Raw genomic sequence first — 17,629 nt, 5'->3', positions numbered from 1 at the left:
CACAGGAAGTGGAGTGCAGACACGAGAGCAGTTGTCAAGACTTGGGTCGACTTGACTTGCTGTTGATGGGAGGCACAGCACCCAACATGAAGTGACAAAACACAAAACACCAAAAACACCAAAGGCCAGGCACAAACGCCAGGGGCGGGTGCGCTGATTACAAACGTGTAGACTCAACTCCGGCGGGATGCCTCATCTCTTTTTCTCAGCCCAACCAGCCCAAGTCCAAAACGTACAGGTCATGACTACGTAGTATATCAGTTTGCGCCCGAATCGGCAGGGAGAGAGAGACGGAAAATAGGGGAGAAACATGTTGACCCGGGGTTCATCATGAAGAGAGTGGGACTCAGACCCAGGGAGCCAAGGGCGGAGCGTAAAGCAAAAGAATGGTGGTAGGGGGGAGGCTGAGTCCACGGGATGAGGCAGGGTAGGTCGGCGGTAGGAACTGAGCGTATGCGTACTCCTTACGCGGGATACAAGTTTAGCAACAGCTCCAGCGGGCCCATCTCGACCTCCAGTGGGTTTTTCATTTCTGGGAAAGCACCCCCCAGTTCGCATAGTATCCCAACCTGCAGGCTACCCTCAGTTGCCTTAAGCTTTCAGGCTCGATGAGGTCCCCTGTGGCTGACCCTTGCCGCTGCGACATGGAACCTGCTGTGATTGTGGCCCCAGACGGTGGCACATTAGGCGGAATCCCATGTTGGATTAGGATGACGGGAAAGTCGATCGAAGACTGTTGTATGTTACCAACTTGATGTGTTTGGTTCCCACCCAAATATGGCCTTGGCTATACAACGCTGTACCTGTTCAAGCCCAGACAAGCAGGCCAACGAGGCAATGAATTACAAGTCTAAGAGATGCGATAAGAAGTACTTGAATGCGAGGAATCTGTACCGAAGAAGGAAGGAGGGGGAAAATGCAGGCCCGTCAAGGCTAACTAACGTACAGACAGGTAAGGTAAGAAGGCAAGGAAAGCACGATCAGAAAACAAACCCCCCGCCGCTGCTGAGTACGCCTAGTCATGCTTTCCCATTCCTCCCGTCGCTGGGAGAGACATGCCTGCCACCAACTTGCGGCTTGTTGACAGGCTGATAGATTGGCTGGCTTGCTGGGAAACGGGAAACGGGAGGCGCTTGCTGATGCATCACTGCACACCACCACCACATCGCCGAGCGCCCCTATAGGGCACCCTGGCTGATGGTTTACCCGTCATGCCTCCCTACAACATGCTGTGAGTGTGGGCGAACGTGTGTGTTCTTTGGGGGCTACCAACGCCATCTGTCAGTAACATGGTACCGACTTGTTTCCAGCAGGTAAGCTTCTCACACAGCCGGAGCAAGTACCTAGTAGTAGCACCTTTTAGCAATAGGTTGCAAGTATCCATAAGGCCCAGGGAAGAAAAAGTCTCGACCACTTACTGACCCCAATTTTTTTCTCTTCTAGATCTCCCTTCTCAATTTTTTTTTTCTTCTCCCCCTTTGGTCCTCTTGGCCATCCCTGACATTTTCTCTGCCTCTTTTGCACTGTCTCCAGAGAAACCGCTTCTCTCGTTGTGTGTCAATTTTCTTGCCGTGTGTATGCGCAGGGAAAGTGAGTGAACAGTGCACTCTTTTCCCTTTTAAACTATCCAGGACTCTGTTTTTTTTTTTTCTGCCTTATTGTCAGAGAGAGCCGAACCCATAATACCTGTACAATCAGCACCTGGCGATCACATAGTGCCCATAGCACTATCCCTCTTTAACAGAGCAACCCCCCCTGTAGTACGAATCGGCCCCCTCACGCAGAGAAAAGAGCGATCCCTCCATCTCTCCTCTCTGCCTGCCTGCCTGCCTTTCCGACCGAGTAGCCCGCCGCCCAACACAAAACACGAAAATCCTCCCCTCAAACCCACCCTCACCTCTCCTCCCCCCAAAAGCCTCTTTTTTCCCCCCCACGAGGCCACCTTTTGACCCAACGGCGACGACACGTCTAATCAAGGCGACAACGCGAACCAGAGATTTCCATCTCTCGAGCATACAAAAAACAACGACGATTTATCTTTCAAACGGCTGCCACCAGCCCTGATTCCGGCTCTCGCGGCTCCTGCTGAAAGAAGCGAAGCTATCAACAGTGACGGCCTTCTCAGCGGCAAATCCCCCCCATACAGGCGAACCAGATCCCGCACCCGGGACGACGAAAATTTTCTCATCGACGACGAGACACGCTACCACACACCAGGCGCCTGCGTAGATTTGTAAACAACCCGCCCGCCCGTCGCTACCTTCTCTCCGACAGGAAGAAAGGCCACCCAAGAGCTGAGATCACTTCGCCGTAAGTCTTTTTGCCCCGTACCTTCCACCTTTCCCCTCTCCGGAGCCTTCTCACCACATCAACCGCCATTTATCGGCGACCTCCTAAACGACAGAAAAAAAGACTCAATAAACTTCAGCTGTACCGCGCGTCGTACTAATTTTTGCTGTTCCCAAAGTCCCTAGAAGTGCATCATCCCCGTAATCTGGGCACCCTCTGTCTACGGCAGCTGCAGAAAAACAGTACACGCCTGGTATACTTGCTTGCCGCAAACGCGAACTATTCCCTCGGTATCAGCGGGCCATCTTTCTGGCCGGTGAGGATAAAAGATGGCAGACCAACATGAGGTCGACCTTGACTCGATAATCGACCGTCTCCTCGAGGTTCGAGGAAGCCGTCCTGGTAAGCAGGTCCAGCTTCTCGAGGCCGAGATTCGCTACCTGTGCACCAAGGCTCGTGAGATCTTCATCTCTCAGCCCATTCTTCTCGAACTGGAGGCTCCTATTAAGGTAAGACTCATCGCTTGGCTTGCACTGATTCTTTGACACCCCCTCGTTGTGTTATCTTTGTGCAGCACAGGCCTGCTGACGCTGACCCCTCACCCCAGATTTGCGGCGACATCCACGGACAATATTACGATTTGCTGCGTCTTTTCGAGTACGGCGGCTTCCCGCCTGAGGCCAACTACCTGTTCCTCGGTGACTACGTCGATCGAGGCAAGCAGTCCCTCGAAACTATTTGCTTGCTCCTTGCCTACAAGATCAAGTACCCCGAGAACTTCTTCATCCTTCGCGGAAACCACGAGTGCGCCTCCATCAACCGTATCTATGGCTTCTACGACGAGTGCAAGCGCCGATACAACATCAAGTTGTGGAAGACCTTCACTGATTGCTTCAACTGCTTGCCCATTGCCGCCATCATTGACGAGAAGATTTTTACCATGCACGGCGGTCTCAGCCCTGATCTGAACTCCATGGAACAGATTCGCCGCGTCATGCGACCCACTGACGTATGTATACTCGTCCCAAGGCCAAGGCTTGGATACTCCTGCCATTTTCTCAGATCATTGACATGTTTTCTCACAGATCCCTGATTGTGGTCTCCTCTGCGACCTTCTCTGGTCCGACCCCGACAAGGACATCACCGGCTGGAGCGAAAATGACAGAGGTGTTTCCTTCACCTTCGGTCCCGATGTTGTGTCCCGCTTCCTCCAGAAGCATGACATGGACTTGATCTGCCGTGCTCACCAGGTCGTCGAGGACGGTTACGAGTTCTTCTCCAAGCGCCAGCTTGTCACCCTGTTCAGCGCCCCCAACTACTGCGGAGAGTTTGACAATGCTGGAGCCATGATGAGCGTAGATGAGAGCCTTCTTTGCTCATTCCAGGTGAGTATTGTTGGTATTTCACTAACCTGCCTAGAATGCTAACGCGGTATCATCGCAGATCCTGAAACCCGCTGAGAAGAAACAAAAGTACGTCCCCGGTGGTCTTGGAGGCAACAGCCGACCAGTCACATCTCCCTGGAAGTCCGCTTCCAAGTGATTTAAAAGAGTTTATTCCAACATGCACGTCTTTCTAGGTTCGGCCGTCGTTAATTGCCTCCTCGCCCATCCCTCCCATACGACTTCGCCCATCGACGCGGGACCCTCGCCCCCGCACCACGCCCTCCCTCTTTCTAGACCCCCAAAAAGGTCTCCCGTCAACTCTTGAACCTGTCCGAGTCTTCCCGAGTCCACCCACCCGACTATAATCCGCGCAACTGTTCACGATTACGGCTGTCTGGTAGCTGAAGATAAAAACTCACAAAAACACTGGAATTTGCAATGGTCTCCATACCAGTTTACGTATCTCCGTGCGAGCCCTAGTGGACATGAACTATTAGGGGCCTTTTTGATGAGTGATTTGCACACAATGCCGCACGGCAGAGGGACTCGACATCGCCACTGTGCCCTGCCATGCCGACTCTCTTGACCTCTCTGGCTACCATTGCTAAAGCTACGTCGGATAGATTCTCCGCCAAACGATTATATGCCAGTTGGCGGGGCCGATGTGGCATTGGCCTCCACTTATGTTTGCGATTCTAGATGCCCGTGCCCGAGGCTCGCACTGGAGGACGTTGCATTGCACTCTGAAGCAATGTCGCTTGCCCCCACTGTCGCGGCACACCGTAGGATTACCTTTCCGTCCAGAGAGCTGTGTACCAAGTTTGCGGGGTTGGCATTTTTGGTCCCGAAGAAGTTGCGGAGATGCGCAGCATATGTCGGGTAACTAAGCCAGGGGCGGGATTACGGGGATGGTCTTTTTTCTCTTGCTTGTACTTCTTTCCCTCTTGATTTTTATTTCTCACTCTCATGCTGGAAGAGGTGTCCGGACTGCCAAGCGGAGGTTACTAACGACACTTCATCCGGGGTGATCGCCACCTGGCACGACTTTGGGATGACGAGTCTGGCGTCCTGGCCCGAGTCGGCAGTCTGTCTCTGGAAAATGCACATGCATAGACCAGCTTGACTCGGCGTAGTCAGGTCTGTAATGGCTGTAATGGGAAAAAAAAAGCCTCATACTTTTCCAAAAGGCTGCCTTTTTAGTGAATTGGTGTTGTGACAATGTACCGGAATAATGATACTGGGTATAATTGTATCAAGCAAGCTGCCGCACTTTTATCAACAGCCTCACTGCACGGACGGCCCCTCGTCTAAGTTAATCAACGCCGCTACCTCAAAGACGCTCCCGTAACAGTTCATAACAGCCTCAATTGCCTATTCCGGAGTCCACATTCCTGAGTTTATGTTCACCGTGGACAGTTACTGGCCAACAGCAATACGAAATGCGATTATCGTTGACCCGCATAACCTTACGTTGCTGGCCATCCTGTCAAGCTATCCCACAGCCAGAAACTTCATTTCTGAGCTTCACGCACAGTCCTCGCACGCTTCCTTCTTGTCACCTTGGGTCGGCTGTTGCTGCTGCTGCTGCTGCTCTTGGTGCTGTCGTCGCAACTCTCCAAGGTTCTGGCCTGGGGGCGAAACATCGGCTCTGTCCTGCTGCCCTTTGTTTGCGCCGGCAGATTTAATAGCAGCTCGGGCAGCGTCGTCAAAGGGACTATTTTCTGTGGTTGAGTTATCCTGACTCTGCTTGGCAGATGCGTTTGCGGGGTGTTTCTTGAGGTGAGAAACGACGTCGGACGCGGAGGGGAGGTTATCCGCGAAGCTTCCCGACGACGACTTCTGGTTGTCTTCTGAAGGCATTGTCGTTGTTGCGGTGGATTTGCTGTGCTTGCGGTCAACGTGTCCCAGGTCTCTGTTCGGCTCGATGACGTCTCGTACACGGCGCTTTAGTTCTTTTGTTTCAGGGAAACCGCCCTCTAGCTTGCGGTCCCAGATGATTGTCGTGGAGGTTGTGGTCGCGCCTTCGGGGAGGTGAGTTAAGGTCACGGTGAAGGTGCCGCCTGTTGCTGGCTGGAGGGCGACTTCGCCTAGGGACGTGGAGAAGGTTGAGAGGAGTTCCTGGGCGAACTGTTTCAATGTTGTTAGTGGTGATGCGACAGAATGGCTGTGTCTCGTGTTACATGCACTTGGAGGAACGAAAGCCACAGCAAGGCAGGTGAGATTAGGTGGCGGGACAGGGGACAGAGAAGATGAGGTCATGGTCGGTCATTTACCCCTCTACAAGGCAGGGCCGACGCTTGCTGCAGTTGCCGTGGTATAAGCAAGGCAAGGCAGGTAGGTGGGCGGTGCGGCGTGGTGCAAGACAGGAAAGAGCTAAAAGTTGTGGCAGGACTCACATATGCCGCACGTAGCATCCACTTGCACTGAGTGCAGAACTGAATGGCTACGCGGGGGAGGGGGAAAGAGGACTGTGACGCCGCCGGCGCTGCGACCTCTGTCATTTTTTTTTTTTTTTGCTTGCCTTTTTCTTTGGTTTTATCTTTCGCTTGGAAATAGTAGGCTAAGCAGATCAGCAGTTGGTAGAGAGAAGGAATATGAATAGATGTGGCGTTAAAATGGAATCCTGCATCTCACGTCCTTGGATTGCTGGGTAGATTGTTGGGTAGGTCGCTGCCACTTGGCGTTGGACCAGAGGTTTCTTGACAGAAAATGCGGGGGATCGACTCGAGGGTGCTAACTTACTCGTTCGCCTGGCGAAGCCCTCAACTGTTTGATACAAAACGCTTCAACGAGAGTCTTTTATCCGATGCGATGGAGTGCAATATGCAAGATCGTCACTGTTCGCATGTATGGTTTCATTCCCCGCCGAGCCAGTGATGTATGAGAAAGGGCGAGTAAGAAGCAAGAAAACAGTTCATTCTGCGTCATCAGCAGTGGCAGCCCGACAAGCGGAGGTGGTCCAGTATACGCCACATCTCGGCTTTCATCCTGTTGGAGATGGAGCATCCAGCCACTTTATCTGCTGACAAAGAATCGTGCCTGGCCCGCCCCAAAAGGCGCACTGGCGGAGGAATGGGGTGGATTGTTTGCACTGGCGAACACCTGGCTCCATCTGCAGCACCCTGACGGAAAACGGGCGAGGTGCCTGCCGAATTCAGAAAACATTGGTGGTGTGTATTATAGTGGATGGAGAATAGAGCTGGAGGCAGGAGGTGGCTCCAACGCCATGCAGGAATACCCGGCAGGAATTCAGGTACCGGTGGAGTTTGGATGCAACGCAAGGGAGCGCTGCGATTGGGAAGGAGATGCTGTGAAGACGGGCATCCGCCGCTCACAGTTAAGTACCGCCTGCTTAGACGAACGAGTGGGTTTTCTCTTCCCTCACCCTGTGGTCGGCCGGTCGGTCCACTTAGCATTGCCTGTGGAGAATGGCAAGCAGAGCAGAGAACGGGAGATGGGACGGTTTTCCACCTCAAAAAGACGAGACAGTTCTGCTTCAAAAGGGTTGGAACTCGTAATGACGAGAAGGAAAGGAAACATAATGAAATCTGAATCAAAGAAAAGAGGGCAAGCTGGGATTCAATAGTGGCTATGGGAGGAAAAAAAGCCAACCGCAAGCAAGATGAAAAGAACAGGGTACCTGAGTTACACCCCCCCAGGGAAATGAAATGGGTCAATTACCATCCCCATCCAGCCAGTAGTGCCGCTGCAATGCGATTCTCCCACCCCTCTCTGAGGCTCCTCTCCTCTGTCTGTCCACAGTTCCAGGTCGCTCGTTTCCCTGCCCACCGACCGCTGCGAAATAACTGCAAAGGGACGCTGCATATGTCTCAGATGACCGACCCTCTCTAACCTGGGAAATCTTGCACAGGAATGCCACACGGAAAAGCTTGTTGCGTAATTTTTGCTTCTTCAATGTCGAATGGCCTGATGTCTCTTTGGCCTTTCCCACTTCCAGCTCTTGCGGTCGCCCTTTTGATGGCCGCCAAAGGAAGAGGATCTCCAGAGGTGGTTCAATCCCCCCCAGTCCCGCCAATGTGGCCATTGGCTGGCCACAATGATCTGATATGGAACCACAGCAGGTGCGACTCGGCTGTGGCTCCACGAAGCACGACGCATTTGAGAGTTTTGTTGGTGTGCTCTCCACCCTGTGAGGCTGCTGTGAGGACACCCCTTTTTCTATGGATAGCGTAGAGAAGCTAGAAGGCTGCATCTGAAATGACCATTTAAATGGATCGAAGACATAACGCCATCGAGACATACTTTATCGAATAATGTTCAAAATCGGGGAGACAAGGTATTGATGGATTGAAGCTATTCACACACTCGGTGCGGGATATAGTAGGAAAAGGGGAGCAGACAGACCCAAAGAAGAGAAAAAGAGTACAGGACATCAAGAGAATTATTACATGCTGAAGAGCTGCCCGCCAATAAAGCCTGCCTCCCCGACTATGACCTATCCACCCTCCCCCGGTAACAACAAGAAAAAAAGCAACATAGAAGCATTATCGTAGCGGGGCCATTGCCTTTTTCTTCTCATCTCGACTCGCCCTCCTCCCGTCTCCCTCAAACCCAACATCGCTCCTTCCCATATATTACTGACCCAGAATTGCCGTCGTCCATTTCTCTGAAAAGTGTTCCGTCAGAAATAGACAAAGTTTTGGGTGTTGGCTAGCAAAGGCCGAGGCCTCTTGTCGGCTCTTCCAATCCTTCAGAAATTTTTCTTCATTTCGATTCCTTTTCGACTCCGCGCTAGTCTAGGACTTTTGAGGGTTTCCGATGAATCCATGATCGCGAGAACAAAAAAAAATATTTCGTCGTCTTTCGGCCCTTCGCCCTTCGGGATGGAGTTGATCGCTGTTTCTAGGAGAGAGTGCTGTGCTGCCCGATAACCTTCGGGGAGCTTGGTATTCCACGCGTAAAAAACAAAAAATGAAAATGACAATCCGATCGGAATATGTCAGTGGTTCCGACCGATTAAACGACATCGCTACCCATGACTCCCGTTGGATTTTACATCACCACACAGCATCCGCCGCTCTGTTGTGGTGCATAGGGATCTTCACCGCGAGGGACGGCACCCCAAACCGACGGGACCATGTAGTCCCTCGTGCTGTTGCAGTAGGCAATGATGCTGTGACAAATATTAGCTGCCGATTCTCTTAGGTAACACGATGTTTCAATACTCAATGGAGAGAATTGAGTGACACTCCAATGGAATTGGATGATCATAACCTACCTCTTAGAGGCATTGCTGACGGGGATACGTTCCCTCTCGAGGTCTTCGCGCAGGCGGTTGTTCAGTTCCGTTAATCGTCGTAGCTTGAGGTCGGCCATAGACTGCTTGTTTTTCTTGATCTGCGACGGATCGCCAACATCGCGGGAGGTGTATTGAGGCATCGTTGTCGCAACTCGGGGAGCTGGAGACCTAGACGACGAAGGGGCTGACGACGAAGCGGCGGCGGAAGCGACAGCGACAGCTGGTTGTCGTCGCGATTGCTGTTGGTCGGAACGATATTGGGCGTCCGGGTCCTGCCGCTGGCGAGAAGTAGATGACGAGGCTGTTGGCAGCGGGCGCGACAACAGTGGATGAAGAAGTGGCAGCGGTGGTAGTGGTGGTGTTGTGAGAAGGACGGTCCTGGTGAGTGAGCATATCGTGTCAGTTTGATTAAAGTTTCCCTCCTTTGACTCCGCTTTGGCGGTGGTTGCCGCGTTTTCCCACCACCCTGTGGAACGAGCGTTCGAGGTCGGGGCGGGAGAAGGGGGTAATAAATGGTCGAGAGGGAAGGGGGCGAAAACTTACAGTTGTGATGTCGCGGGGGATAGACAGAGGAGGAGGAGGGAGAGAGATGGATCAAAGCCAGTTTCGATCGATGCAAATCGACAAAGGAAAGAGCGTCGGGGATGGATTGGGATTGGATTGGACTCGGGGGGGGTTACGGTGTCGAAGTTTTGGGTGCGAGTGGTAGGTTGGATGCTCGGATAATGGATTTGGATTTGCGAAAGCAAAGCAGCGAAAGGCAAAGGAGAGGACGGACGGACGGTGGACGGGACGGGGAGGAGGGAAGGTGTCTGTTCTACTTTTGCTTGGTAAAGGGTAAAGGGTAAAGGCAGGGGAAGGGAATTGGGATTGCACCTGCGTCCTGCTGGGCCTGCCTAGGATTGGATTGGATTGCGGAGCCCTGGGAAGGTTCCCCTAACGTGAAAGGAAAACTCCCAAGGTTACCTTGCGCTAGGGCCACCTGGCGCACCATTAAAGCAAGCACCGTACTATAGCACTAGTCGAAGCGAGACGAGGCGAGCCAATGGCCAGCTGGCACCAGGTGTAACTGTGAATATTGCCCCACTTTGCCTCAGTTTGTTGCGTGCGGTGCAGGTATCCCGAGATGAGGTGCACCTGCACCACGACTTGACCAGGGTAGGCAAAGTACCTTTCCCCCGTACCTTTCCCTAGTTGACCCAAGCCAGCGGGGGTGTTCAGTTGAATCTGGCCAGGGTCTGGCTCTGTATTCTATCAACTTCTCCCTCCCCCCCTCTTCCCATGGAGCGACGGCACGCTGCACAGACCCGTCCGGTGTTGGTCCAACTCTGGCGGGATTGGCTGCAAATTGGCCGGAGCGGGCAATCTCCCAAATTTGGGTTTCCGCTTAAACAGGTCAGCAATCCGTTCGCCAGCAGCATCACGAGACACGACAATTCGCGTAGCGGCTCAACACTCCAGATGGTATGGATGATGGGTTGAGCAAACACATTGGGCATCATCATGTGTAGTCAGCTCTCATTTGTCTGTTCCACCATTGATACCAAGATCTGTTATCGAGATCAGACTTTGACCCTGCCCCGTTGACTTTACTGAATCTAGTCCATCTTGCGGCAACCCTGCCCTGAGATACCCAAGAAATGAACCCAGTACATGCCATCGTCATCTCTTCACGGAGTATTTGCGCCGCACATCATATGGGAAGCAAAAAGTATCATCCATGGTTCGTATCGGGACGTACAATGGAACTTAACCGTGCTGTTTTCGGCCTCACTGCCAACCTTTTGATTTGCCAATGACAAAGGACTAGAGACTGCCGAAGGACCAGCTAGAGCAACAAGGTTGTGGTAGGTGAAGATGGCGCGATACTCTTTTTCGGCAATAACCAAATCAGCGTCACTGTCCTTTTTGGTATCGGTCATTTCGGTCCATCGTCCACACACCCACCACCGGGAGCTGACCTTGCTTGGGCTGGCTGATCCGGGGAAACCAAATTACATCGTCCTCCGAAAAGCACAAATATGCCTTGCAAGGAGGTTGATCAAGTACGGGTCGATGGCAACCGCCCTTCAGCAGAGATCAGAAACATGTGTGGTCGCGAACAAGTCAGTATCTACCGCCAACGTAGGCGATAAAGTTTACCCAGCTGCTGCACCTTAAACCGACGAGGCTGGCGAATCAGGCTGTGATCACAGTGAAAAAGAAGGTTAGGTTGGGGATGCGTTCTCATGGTGTCCAGTTCACTCGAATAGGAATGATCTCAAACTTCACATCGGCGACCATATGCACTTACTTGATCACCGAAGAGTCAATCTAACGTCACCTTGCTCATGTTCCATCCAGTCCCAGATTCCCTTGGTCTCTTGGGGGAAGGAAGGTTTCGCTTGCCAGCCTCGGCTGACATAATATTATCGCCACGTGACCTCTGTTTCGCACCAACGCACGGACTGGAGATAGCCCCTCAGAACTCGGATAGCGGCCACACACGAAATTTGAAAATTCCTCTTGGTGTGCATCGCCTCTTTCCGCAACGCCAACGCATCGAGCGACAGCCAAGTCGATATCTCGCTCGCACCCACCAGGCTTGCGCTGCAACTCCTAAATAGACATCTCCTCGAGAATATCTGTTACCCGCAGAGGAGGTCGCCCATCATGGTGAGTCCTGTCTTTCTCCATGTTCCAATCACTCCGCTGCCTAAAAATTTCCGCTCATCTTGCACTACCCCTCTCTCACTTCCTATCACGAACTTGTCATCTTAGGTCGCGATCGGCTACACAGAACAAAATCACTGACAATGGTATACAGCCTCCTCCACCTCACCAGAAGCCCGAAAATGTCCTGAAGCGAGCTCACGAGCTCATCGGCGTCAACCAGGCCCCGGCTGCCCTGACTCTGCTGCACGAGCACATCACCTCCAAGAGAAGCCGCAATGTCCCCATCGCATCGTTGGAGCCCGTTATGCTCCTCTTGGTCGAGCTCTCCGTCGAGCAGAAGAAGGGCAAGCTGGCCAAGGATGCCCTCTACCAGTACAAGAACATCAGCCAGAACACCAACGTCGCCACAATCGAGGTACGCGTTATACTGTCCGAGACAAGTTGTGGGGGAACCGCCGCTAACAATCCTGTGTACAGCTTGTTCTTAAGAAGTTCATTGAGCTTGCGGCCGAGAAGGTCACCGCCGCCCAGCAAAAGGCCGACGAAGTTCAGTCCAGCATCGAGGCAACCACCTCAACCTCCAACATCGACGATCTCGAGGCCAGCGAGACCCCCGAATCTATCCTCCTCGCCACCGTCTCCGGCGAGCAGTCCCGCGACCGTACCGACCGCGCCATCGTCACCCCATGGCTCAAGTTCCTGTGGGAGGCCTACCGTACTGTCCTCGACATTCTCCGCAACAATGCTCGCCTTGAAGTCCTCTATCAGAGCACCGCCATGCAGGCCTTCGACTTCTGCTTGAAGTACACCAGAAAGACCGAGTTCCGCAGACTCTGCGAGTTGCTCCGTAACCATGTCCAGACCGCGGCCAAGTATTCTGCGCAGATGCATGCCATCAACCTGAGCGACCCCGACACCCTGCAGCGCCACCTGGAGACTCGTTTCCAGCAGCTTAACGTTGCCGTCGAGCTCGAGCTCTGGCAGGAGGCGTTCCGCTCCGTTGAGGACATCCACACCCTCCTCAACCTCAGCAAGCGCCCCCCCAAGAACATCATGATGGCTAACTACTACGAGAAGCTCACTCGTATCTTCCTCGTCGGCGAGAACTACCTTTTCCACGCCGCTGCCTGGTCTCGATACTACACTCTCCTGCGCCAGTCCGCGGCTATGGTTGCCACTGGCCAGAGCAAGAAGGCTGACAACCCCCCTGCCACTGAGGCCGACCTCCAGAAGGCTGCTTCTTTCGTGCTGCTGTCCGCCTTGGCTATCCCTGTCATTAGCACCACCCGTTCCCGCGGTGCCATGGTTGACTTCGACGAGTCGAGAAAGAACAAGAATGCTCGCCTCACCCACCTCTTGGGCATGTCTCAGGCTCCCACCCGTGCTGGTCTTTTCCGTGACGCTCTCGCCAAGCAGCTGCTGAAGCGTGCTCGTCCTGAAATCCGTGACCTTTACAACATTCTCGAAGTCGATTTCCACCCCTTGTCCATTTGCCAGAAGATCTCGCCTATTCTTACCAAGATCGGCGCTGACGCTGAGATGGAGAAGTACATCCTGCCTCTCCAGCAGGTCATCCTTACCAGATTGTTCCAGCAGCTGTCGCAAGTGTACGAGACCGTCGATCTCAGTTTTGTTGAGCGCCTGGCCGAGTTCCCTGAGCCCTTCCAGGTCACTCGCGGCACCATTGAGAAGTTCATCATGAACGGCAACAAGAAGGGTGATCTTGCTATCCGTATGGATCATGCTACGGGTGTTCTCAGCTTCGACAACGACGTCTTCTCGTCCGCCAAGGCCGCCCATGCTGGTTCTTCTGCCGGCTCCGCAGAGGCCGATGGCAGCTCTGTTCAGCGCTTGCAGAGCACTCCTTCTGAGATTGTCCGCTCTCAGCTTACCCGCCTCGTCAAGTCTCTCCACACCACTTGCTTTTACATTGACCCTAGCTACAACCAGTCCCTTGTCAGCGCAAGAGAAGCTGCTCTCGCCCGTGCCCGTGCCGGCGCCGAGAAGGAGCACCATGATATTCTTGCGAGAAAGGAGATTATCCAGAAGCGCAAGGAGGAGGCTTCTGAGGCCCAGGCTCGTAAGGACAGAGAGAGCGCCCGCCAGAAGCGCCTTCGTGAGCAGCTGCTCCAAGAAGCCGAAGACAAGCGTCTTGCCGCTGAGCAGAAGGAGCGCGAGGAGAAGCGTATGAAAGCCGAGCGTGATCGTGTTCGCAAGGAGGAGCTTAAGAAACAGATTGCCGACCTCAAGATCGGTCCCAAGACTATTGACCTGGACCTGGAGAACCTCGACAACCTTGACTCCAGCGCCATTCACGCCATCAAGCTGGAGCAGCTCAAGCGCGAGAAGAACGATGTCAATGAGAAGCTTCGCATTGTCTGGAAGCGCATCGACCACTTGGAGCGTGCCTTCAGAAAGGAAGAGGCCAAGAAGCTGGGCGAGGACTACCAGAAGCAGATTGAGAAGGACCGCGCCACTTATGAGGCTGTCAAGAAGCAGACTCTCAAGGAGGCCGAGGAGAAGCACAAGGAGAGTGTTGAGCTGAAGCATCGCCTCACCCGTCTGATGCCCGAGTACGAATCCTTCCGTGCCAACCTTCACGAGCGTCGCCGCGATGAGTTCGAGAAGCGTCGCAGGGATGCCGAGAGGGAGTTGGAGAAGCAGATCGCCGCCCGCAAGAAGGAGTACCGTGAGCGCAAGCTCCGGGAGAAGCGCGAGCGCGAGGAAAAGGAGAGGGCTCTGCGCGAGGCCGAGGAGCGCGCTGCCCGGGAGAAGGAGGAGCAGGAGAGACGTGCAGAGGCCAAGAGGGCCGAGATGCAGCGTCTCAAGGAGCAGCGCGAACAGGAACGCCAGGAGGGTCTCGAAAAGGCCGCTCTTCAGGCGAGACGCGAGGAGGAGGCCCTGGCACGTCGCAAGGCCGAGAGAGAGGCTCAGCGGACGGCACCCCCGTCCCGTGTTCCCGAGCGTGGGGCCGAGCCTTCCACCGAGGGTCGTCGCCCGCTCAACCTCCCCGGAGCTGGCAAGTGGCGCGAACGTGAGGCAGCCAAGGGTACCGCCTCTACTGATTCCGCCCCCCCTGCCCGCGCTCCCCCGGCGGAGCGTGCCGAGCGTACCGAGCGCCCCGAACGTGCTGAGCGCGCAGACGCTGGCGACCGCTCCAGTGGCCCGCCCCGCCTCAACCTTGCTGGCAACAAGCCCAGCTGGCGTGAGCGTGAGTCTGCCAAGACTGCTGCCGGTGGTGGTGACAGCAGCACCGCCCCGCCTCCGTCCCGTACCGCTTCCGGTGGTGCCCCCATCAACCGTGGTGGATCGGGACGTGCCGAGAACGGCCGTCCGGGACCTGACCGCACCGGCTCCCCCGCGTCGGCAGCTGAGCCGCTCAAGCCGTCAGGCGCCCCCGGCAAGTGGGTTCCCCGTCATCTCCGCGACAAGGCCTAAAGTTAGGGCCAGTAGGAGAATGGGGGACGAAGTGGTGGTATGTGCAGTCTGCATCGGCGTTCTAGGTTAGGCAGGAAGTTGTTTTAAAAAAGGATGTACTCTAGAGCCCCCGAGGATGTCTCCCTCCTATCGAGGGGAACTAGAATGGAAGTAACAGATAGCCTTTAATCGTCGGTCAGGACGGAGTGAAATGTGACGATGATGAATGACTTGGCATATTTCATTGGCTGGATTAGACATTTGGCATCGAGTGTAATCCATGATATCATTCTTTTTACCCAGTACGGAACGAACGCATCAAAATGATTTTATTTTGAGTTCAACTTCAACCTGTAGCTTAAGCCCGATAGTGTCAGGCAGTCAAGTGAAATCCAGGGCAGTATGCTCAACATCATGATAATGTACACTCTTAGCTTGGTGGTGTAAGGCCGCCGGCTCGTTTGTTGGACCCAGGCTCGGCTTCATGTGGACAAGCCAAGCGGACGTCATCGACATGTTTCCAGAACCTCGTCAGGGGTAAACTGTCATGGTGAGAATGGCTTTCCGCAAGCTGCAAACCGTACTCTCGGCGGCATCCGGTAAATTTGAAGACCAATCTAGCAAGCCCCTTGGGTTCAACGATCGGCGTGCTCTTGGATATGACATATGGATGAGCTACCGCCAACAAAGAGGCGATAGACATGGGTGGGGGCTTGAGGTCGTCGCAGTTGTTATCGAGCCTCGGCGCCTATCCCGGAGCCCGTCGGAGGATGTGGAAGAGGGATCCAACACGGATCAAAGAAAGGTACGATACGGCCATGGTGCATGAGCCGAGAGTGGTCTAAATGTCCATGTGGCTTATCCTAAAGCATCTCGCTGGCTATTACCCCTGGCTTGTGCTTTTTGTCCAGCAGCGCCAGAGCCCCCATTGACAGACGGTCAGACCACAGCAGCTCGTCTAGCCTCTTTTTCCCGCGGTGGAGGGTGCGCTAGCAGTGTTTTCAGGTACGCATTGTTCAGTTGCATTGGCATTGGGCCGGCGCCATTGGCGGATAACGGAGGCGCAGCAGCTCGCCGCCCGAGTCTTTGTTTGTGTTGTTGATGTGAGCTGAGCATGTGTAGAGAGACCCGTGTGATCTTCAGGCTTGTCGGATGCACGAAGGGTTTTGGCGGCTCAGACGGTATGTCCATCTTAAGGATGGGTTCCTGGCGGATGAGATGATGGTATGCAGACCAGGCAATCCCGAAGAAGCTGTCGCTGTCTCGGGTGCATTTGACAGTTCACTTGGCTGAAAGCATCGTGTCTGTACAAGCTGCTTTGAGGATATCTTGCAGTTCAAATGACCAATCGGCCTAGTTTACGGTACTTTTCGAGGATTGCATGATTGGCCAGACATCCTATCACAGGTTATGGAGCTGTTATAGAAGTCTCGGCGGTGCCCATACTTGGCAGAAAACGAAGTCAAATGGAAATCCCCAGTGCCCCACTGCCTGGTTCATACTAAGCCGATAACAAAGGGAAATGACGAGTCATTGACTATGTTGAGCCTGGGATGGGACACATTCAAGCTTACGCTTAAGCTTGATCTCAAAGAGATGCTTTCTTTGGTTATAGTCGTGTATTTCGTACTCCCAAGCTTGTCGGGTAGTCCTCCTTTCTTTGCTCACAGGCAATACGGCCGTGCCCCTAGGGCCCAGCAATACTCACCTGCAGTTGAGAGGTCTGTGCCTAGGAAAAGTTGCGGATGTCTGCAGGTCTGACAGCCCTATGAGCAGCTTAGATATTTGCGATGTACCTAGGCCCTGGAGGCGGGAATGGCCCTGTTCTCAGCTGGTGATCACCATGAAATACTATCTTGGGGATGGTTATGCCCCACAATGGGGAAAGCTGCTCCAAAGTAGCGGTCTTGGTTGTCATTGACGTGATTTGCACCGACATTATACAGTACCGAGTCCTTGGAGAAGGATACGAGGTTCAAGCAAAGGCCGTGGCCGTTGAACAGGCAGATAGATGCCAGAGCACAATTAGGGGTCCATGTTGTCCAAGGTGCTTCCGTGTAATGGACGTGCCGCTCAAACATCGAAGAGGTTGCAGCGACGTGGATTTGTACACAAGCGGATACATCATGGGTCAAAATGCGAAGGCCTGTGTATGTAGCTGCCCTGGTCCCTAGGACGTTGCTGTGCTCACTAAACTGTGGGGGAAGCAAAACAATGAACTCTGCACTATTCCCGGCTGTGAATCCGACCCCAGACCATGCGTTTGTTGACAAATCAGTGTGTAAATGTGCTCGAGCGAAAAAGAAGTTATAATGTAGAGGGGGGCTTCGCGAAAGCGAGGACTACAACGCCAGCTGAGATGAGGATGACTTGGGCCAAGCATAGGGGGAGAGCCCAGAGGGCCGTATCGGGCCGAGACCTGGCCGTATTGATGTAATTGTAGAGTTATGCCTCTATGTGGCAGACCACCAGGGCATTTTCAAGGTAGCGTTTCGACCCAAACGATGACAAAAGATATTCTTGGGAAAGGGGCTTCTCTTTTGTTCAAAGGGAGACGAGGCTTCGAAGACCACGTTCTGCATCTGGAGCTAAATCATGGTTGAATAAGGTGGCTATGGGGAAA

The 17,629-nt window shown here is 53.7% G+C and overlaps 4 protein-coding genes across 4 annotated transcripts; 2 read left to right on the top strand and 2 right to left on the bottom strand.

The window, feature by feature from the left end:
- Positions 1–2,618: 2,618 nt before the first annotated feature.
- On the top strand, positions 2,619–3,831 carry CTRU02_212709 (serine threonine-protein phosphatase pp1; the record flags this gene model as incomplete). The annotated part of the gene is made up of 4 exons (XM_036723458.1): positions 2,619–2,798; positions 2,897–3,298; positions 3,375–3,674; positions 3,733–3,831. 4 exons carry the CDS (start codon positions 2,619–2,621, stop codon positions 3,829–3,831), a joined length of 981 nt encoding a protein of 326 aa, XP_036584734.1.
- Positions 3,832–5,198: 1,367 nt separating this feature from the next.
- Positions 5,199–6,175, bottom strand: CTRU02_212708 (selenoprotein domain-containing protein; the record flags this gene model as incomplete). The annotated part of the gene is made up of 2 exons (XM_036723459.1): positions 5,199–5,801; positions 6,071–6,175. The coding sequence occupies 2 exons, from the start codon at positions 6,173–6,175 to the stop codon at positions 5,199–5,201; spliced, it is 708 nt and encodes a 235-aa protein (XP_036584735.1).
- Positions 6,176–8,687: 2,512 nt separating this feature from the next.
- On the bottom strand, positions 8,688–9,327 carry CTRU02_212707 (guanine nucleotide-binding protein subunit gamma; the record flags this gene model as incomplete). The annotated part of the gene is made up of 3 exons (XM_036723460.2): positions 8,688–8,808; positions 8,914–9,235; positions 9,258–9,327. The coding sequence occupies 3 exons, from the start codon at positions 9,325–9,327 to the stop codon at positions 8,688–8,690; spliced, it is 513 nt and encodes a 170-aa protein (XP_036584736.2).
- A 2,259-nt stretch (positions 9,328–11,586) lies between these two features.
- On the top strand, positions 11,587–15,027 carry CTRU02_212706 (Eukaryotic translation initiation factor 3 subunit A; the record flags this gene model as incomplete). The annotated part of the gene is made up of 3 exons (XM_036723462.1): positions 11,587–11,589; positions 11,741–12,004; positions 12,067–15,027. The coding sequence occupies 3 exons, from the start codon at positions 11,587–11,589 to the stop codon at positions 15,025–15,027; spliced, it is 3,228 nt and encodes a 1,075-aa protein (XP_036584738.1).
- Positions 15,028–17,629: the final 2,602 nt, after the last annotated feature.

Source organism: Colletotrichum truncatum (assembly GCF_014235925.2).
Source record: "Colletotrichum truncatum strain CMES1059 chromosome Unknown Contig_0009, whole genome shotgun sequence".
NCBI lineage: Eukaryota > Fungi > Ascomycota > Sordariomycetes > Glomerellales > Glomerellaceae > Colletotrichum > Colletotrichum truncatum.
Note: the sequence above shows the minus strand (reverse complement) of the source record. Positions and strands in the feature narration are given on the sequence as shown.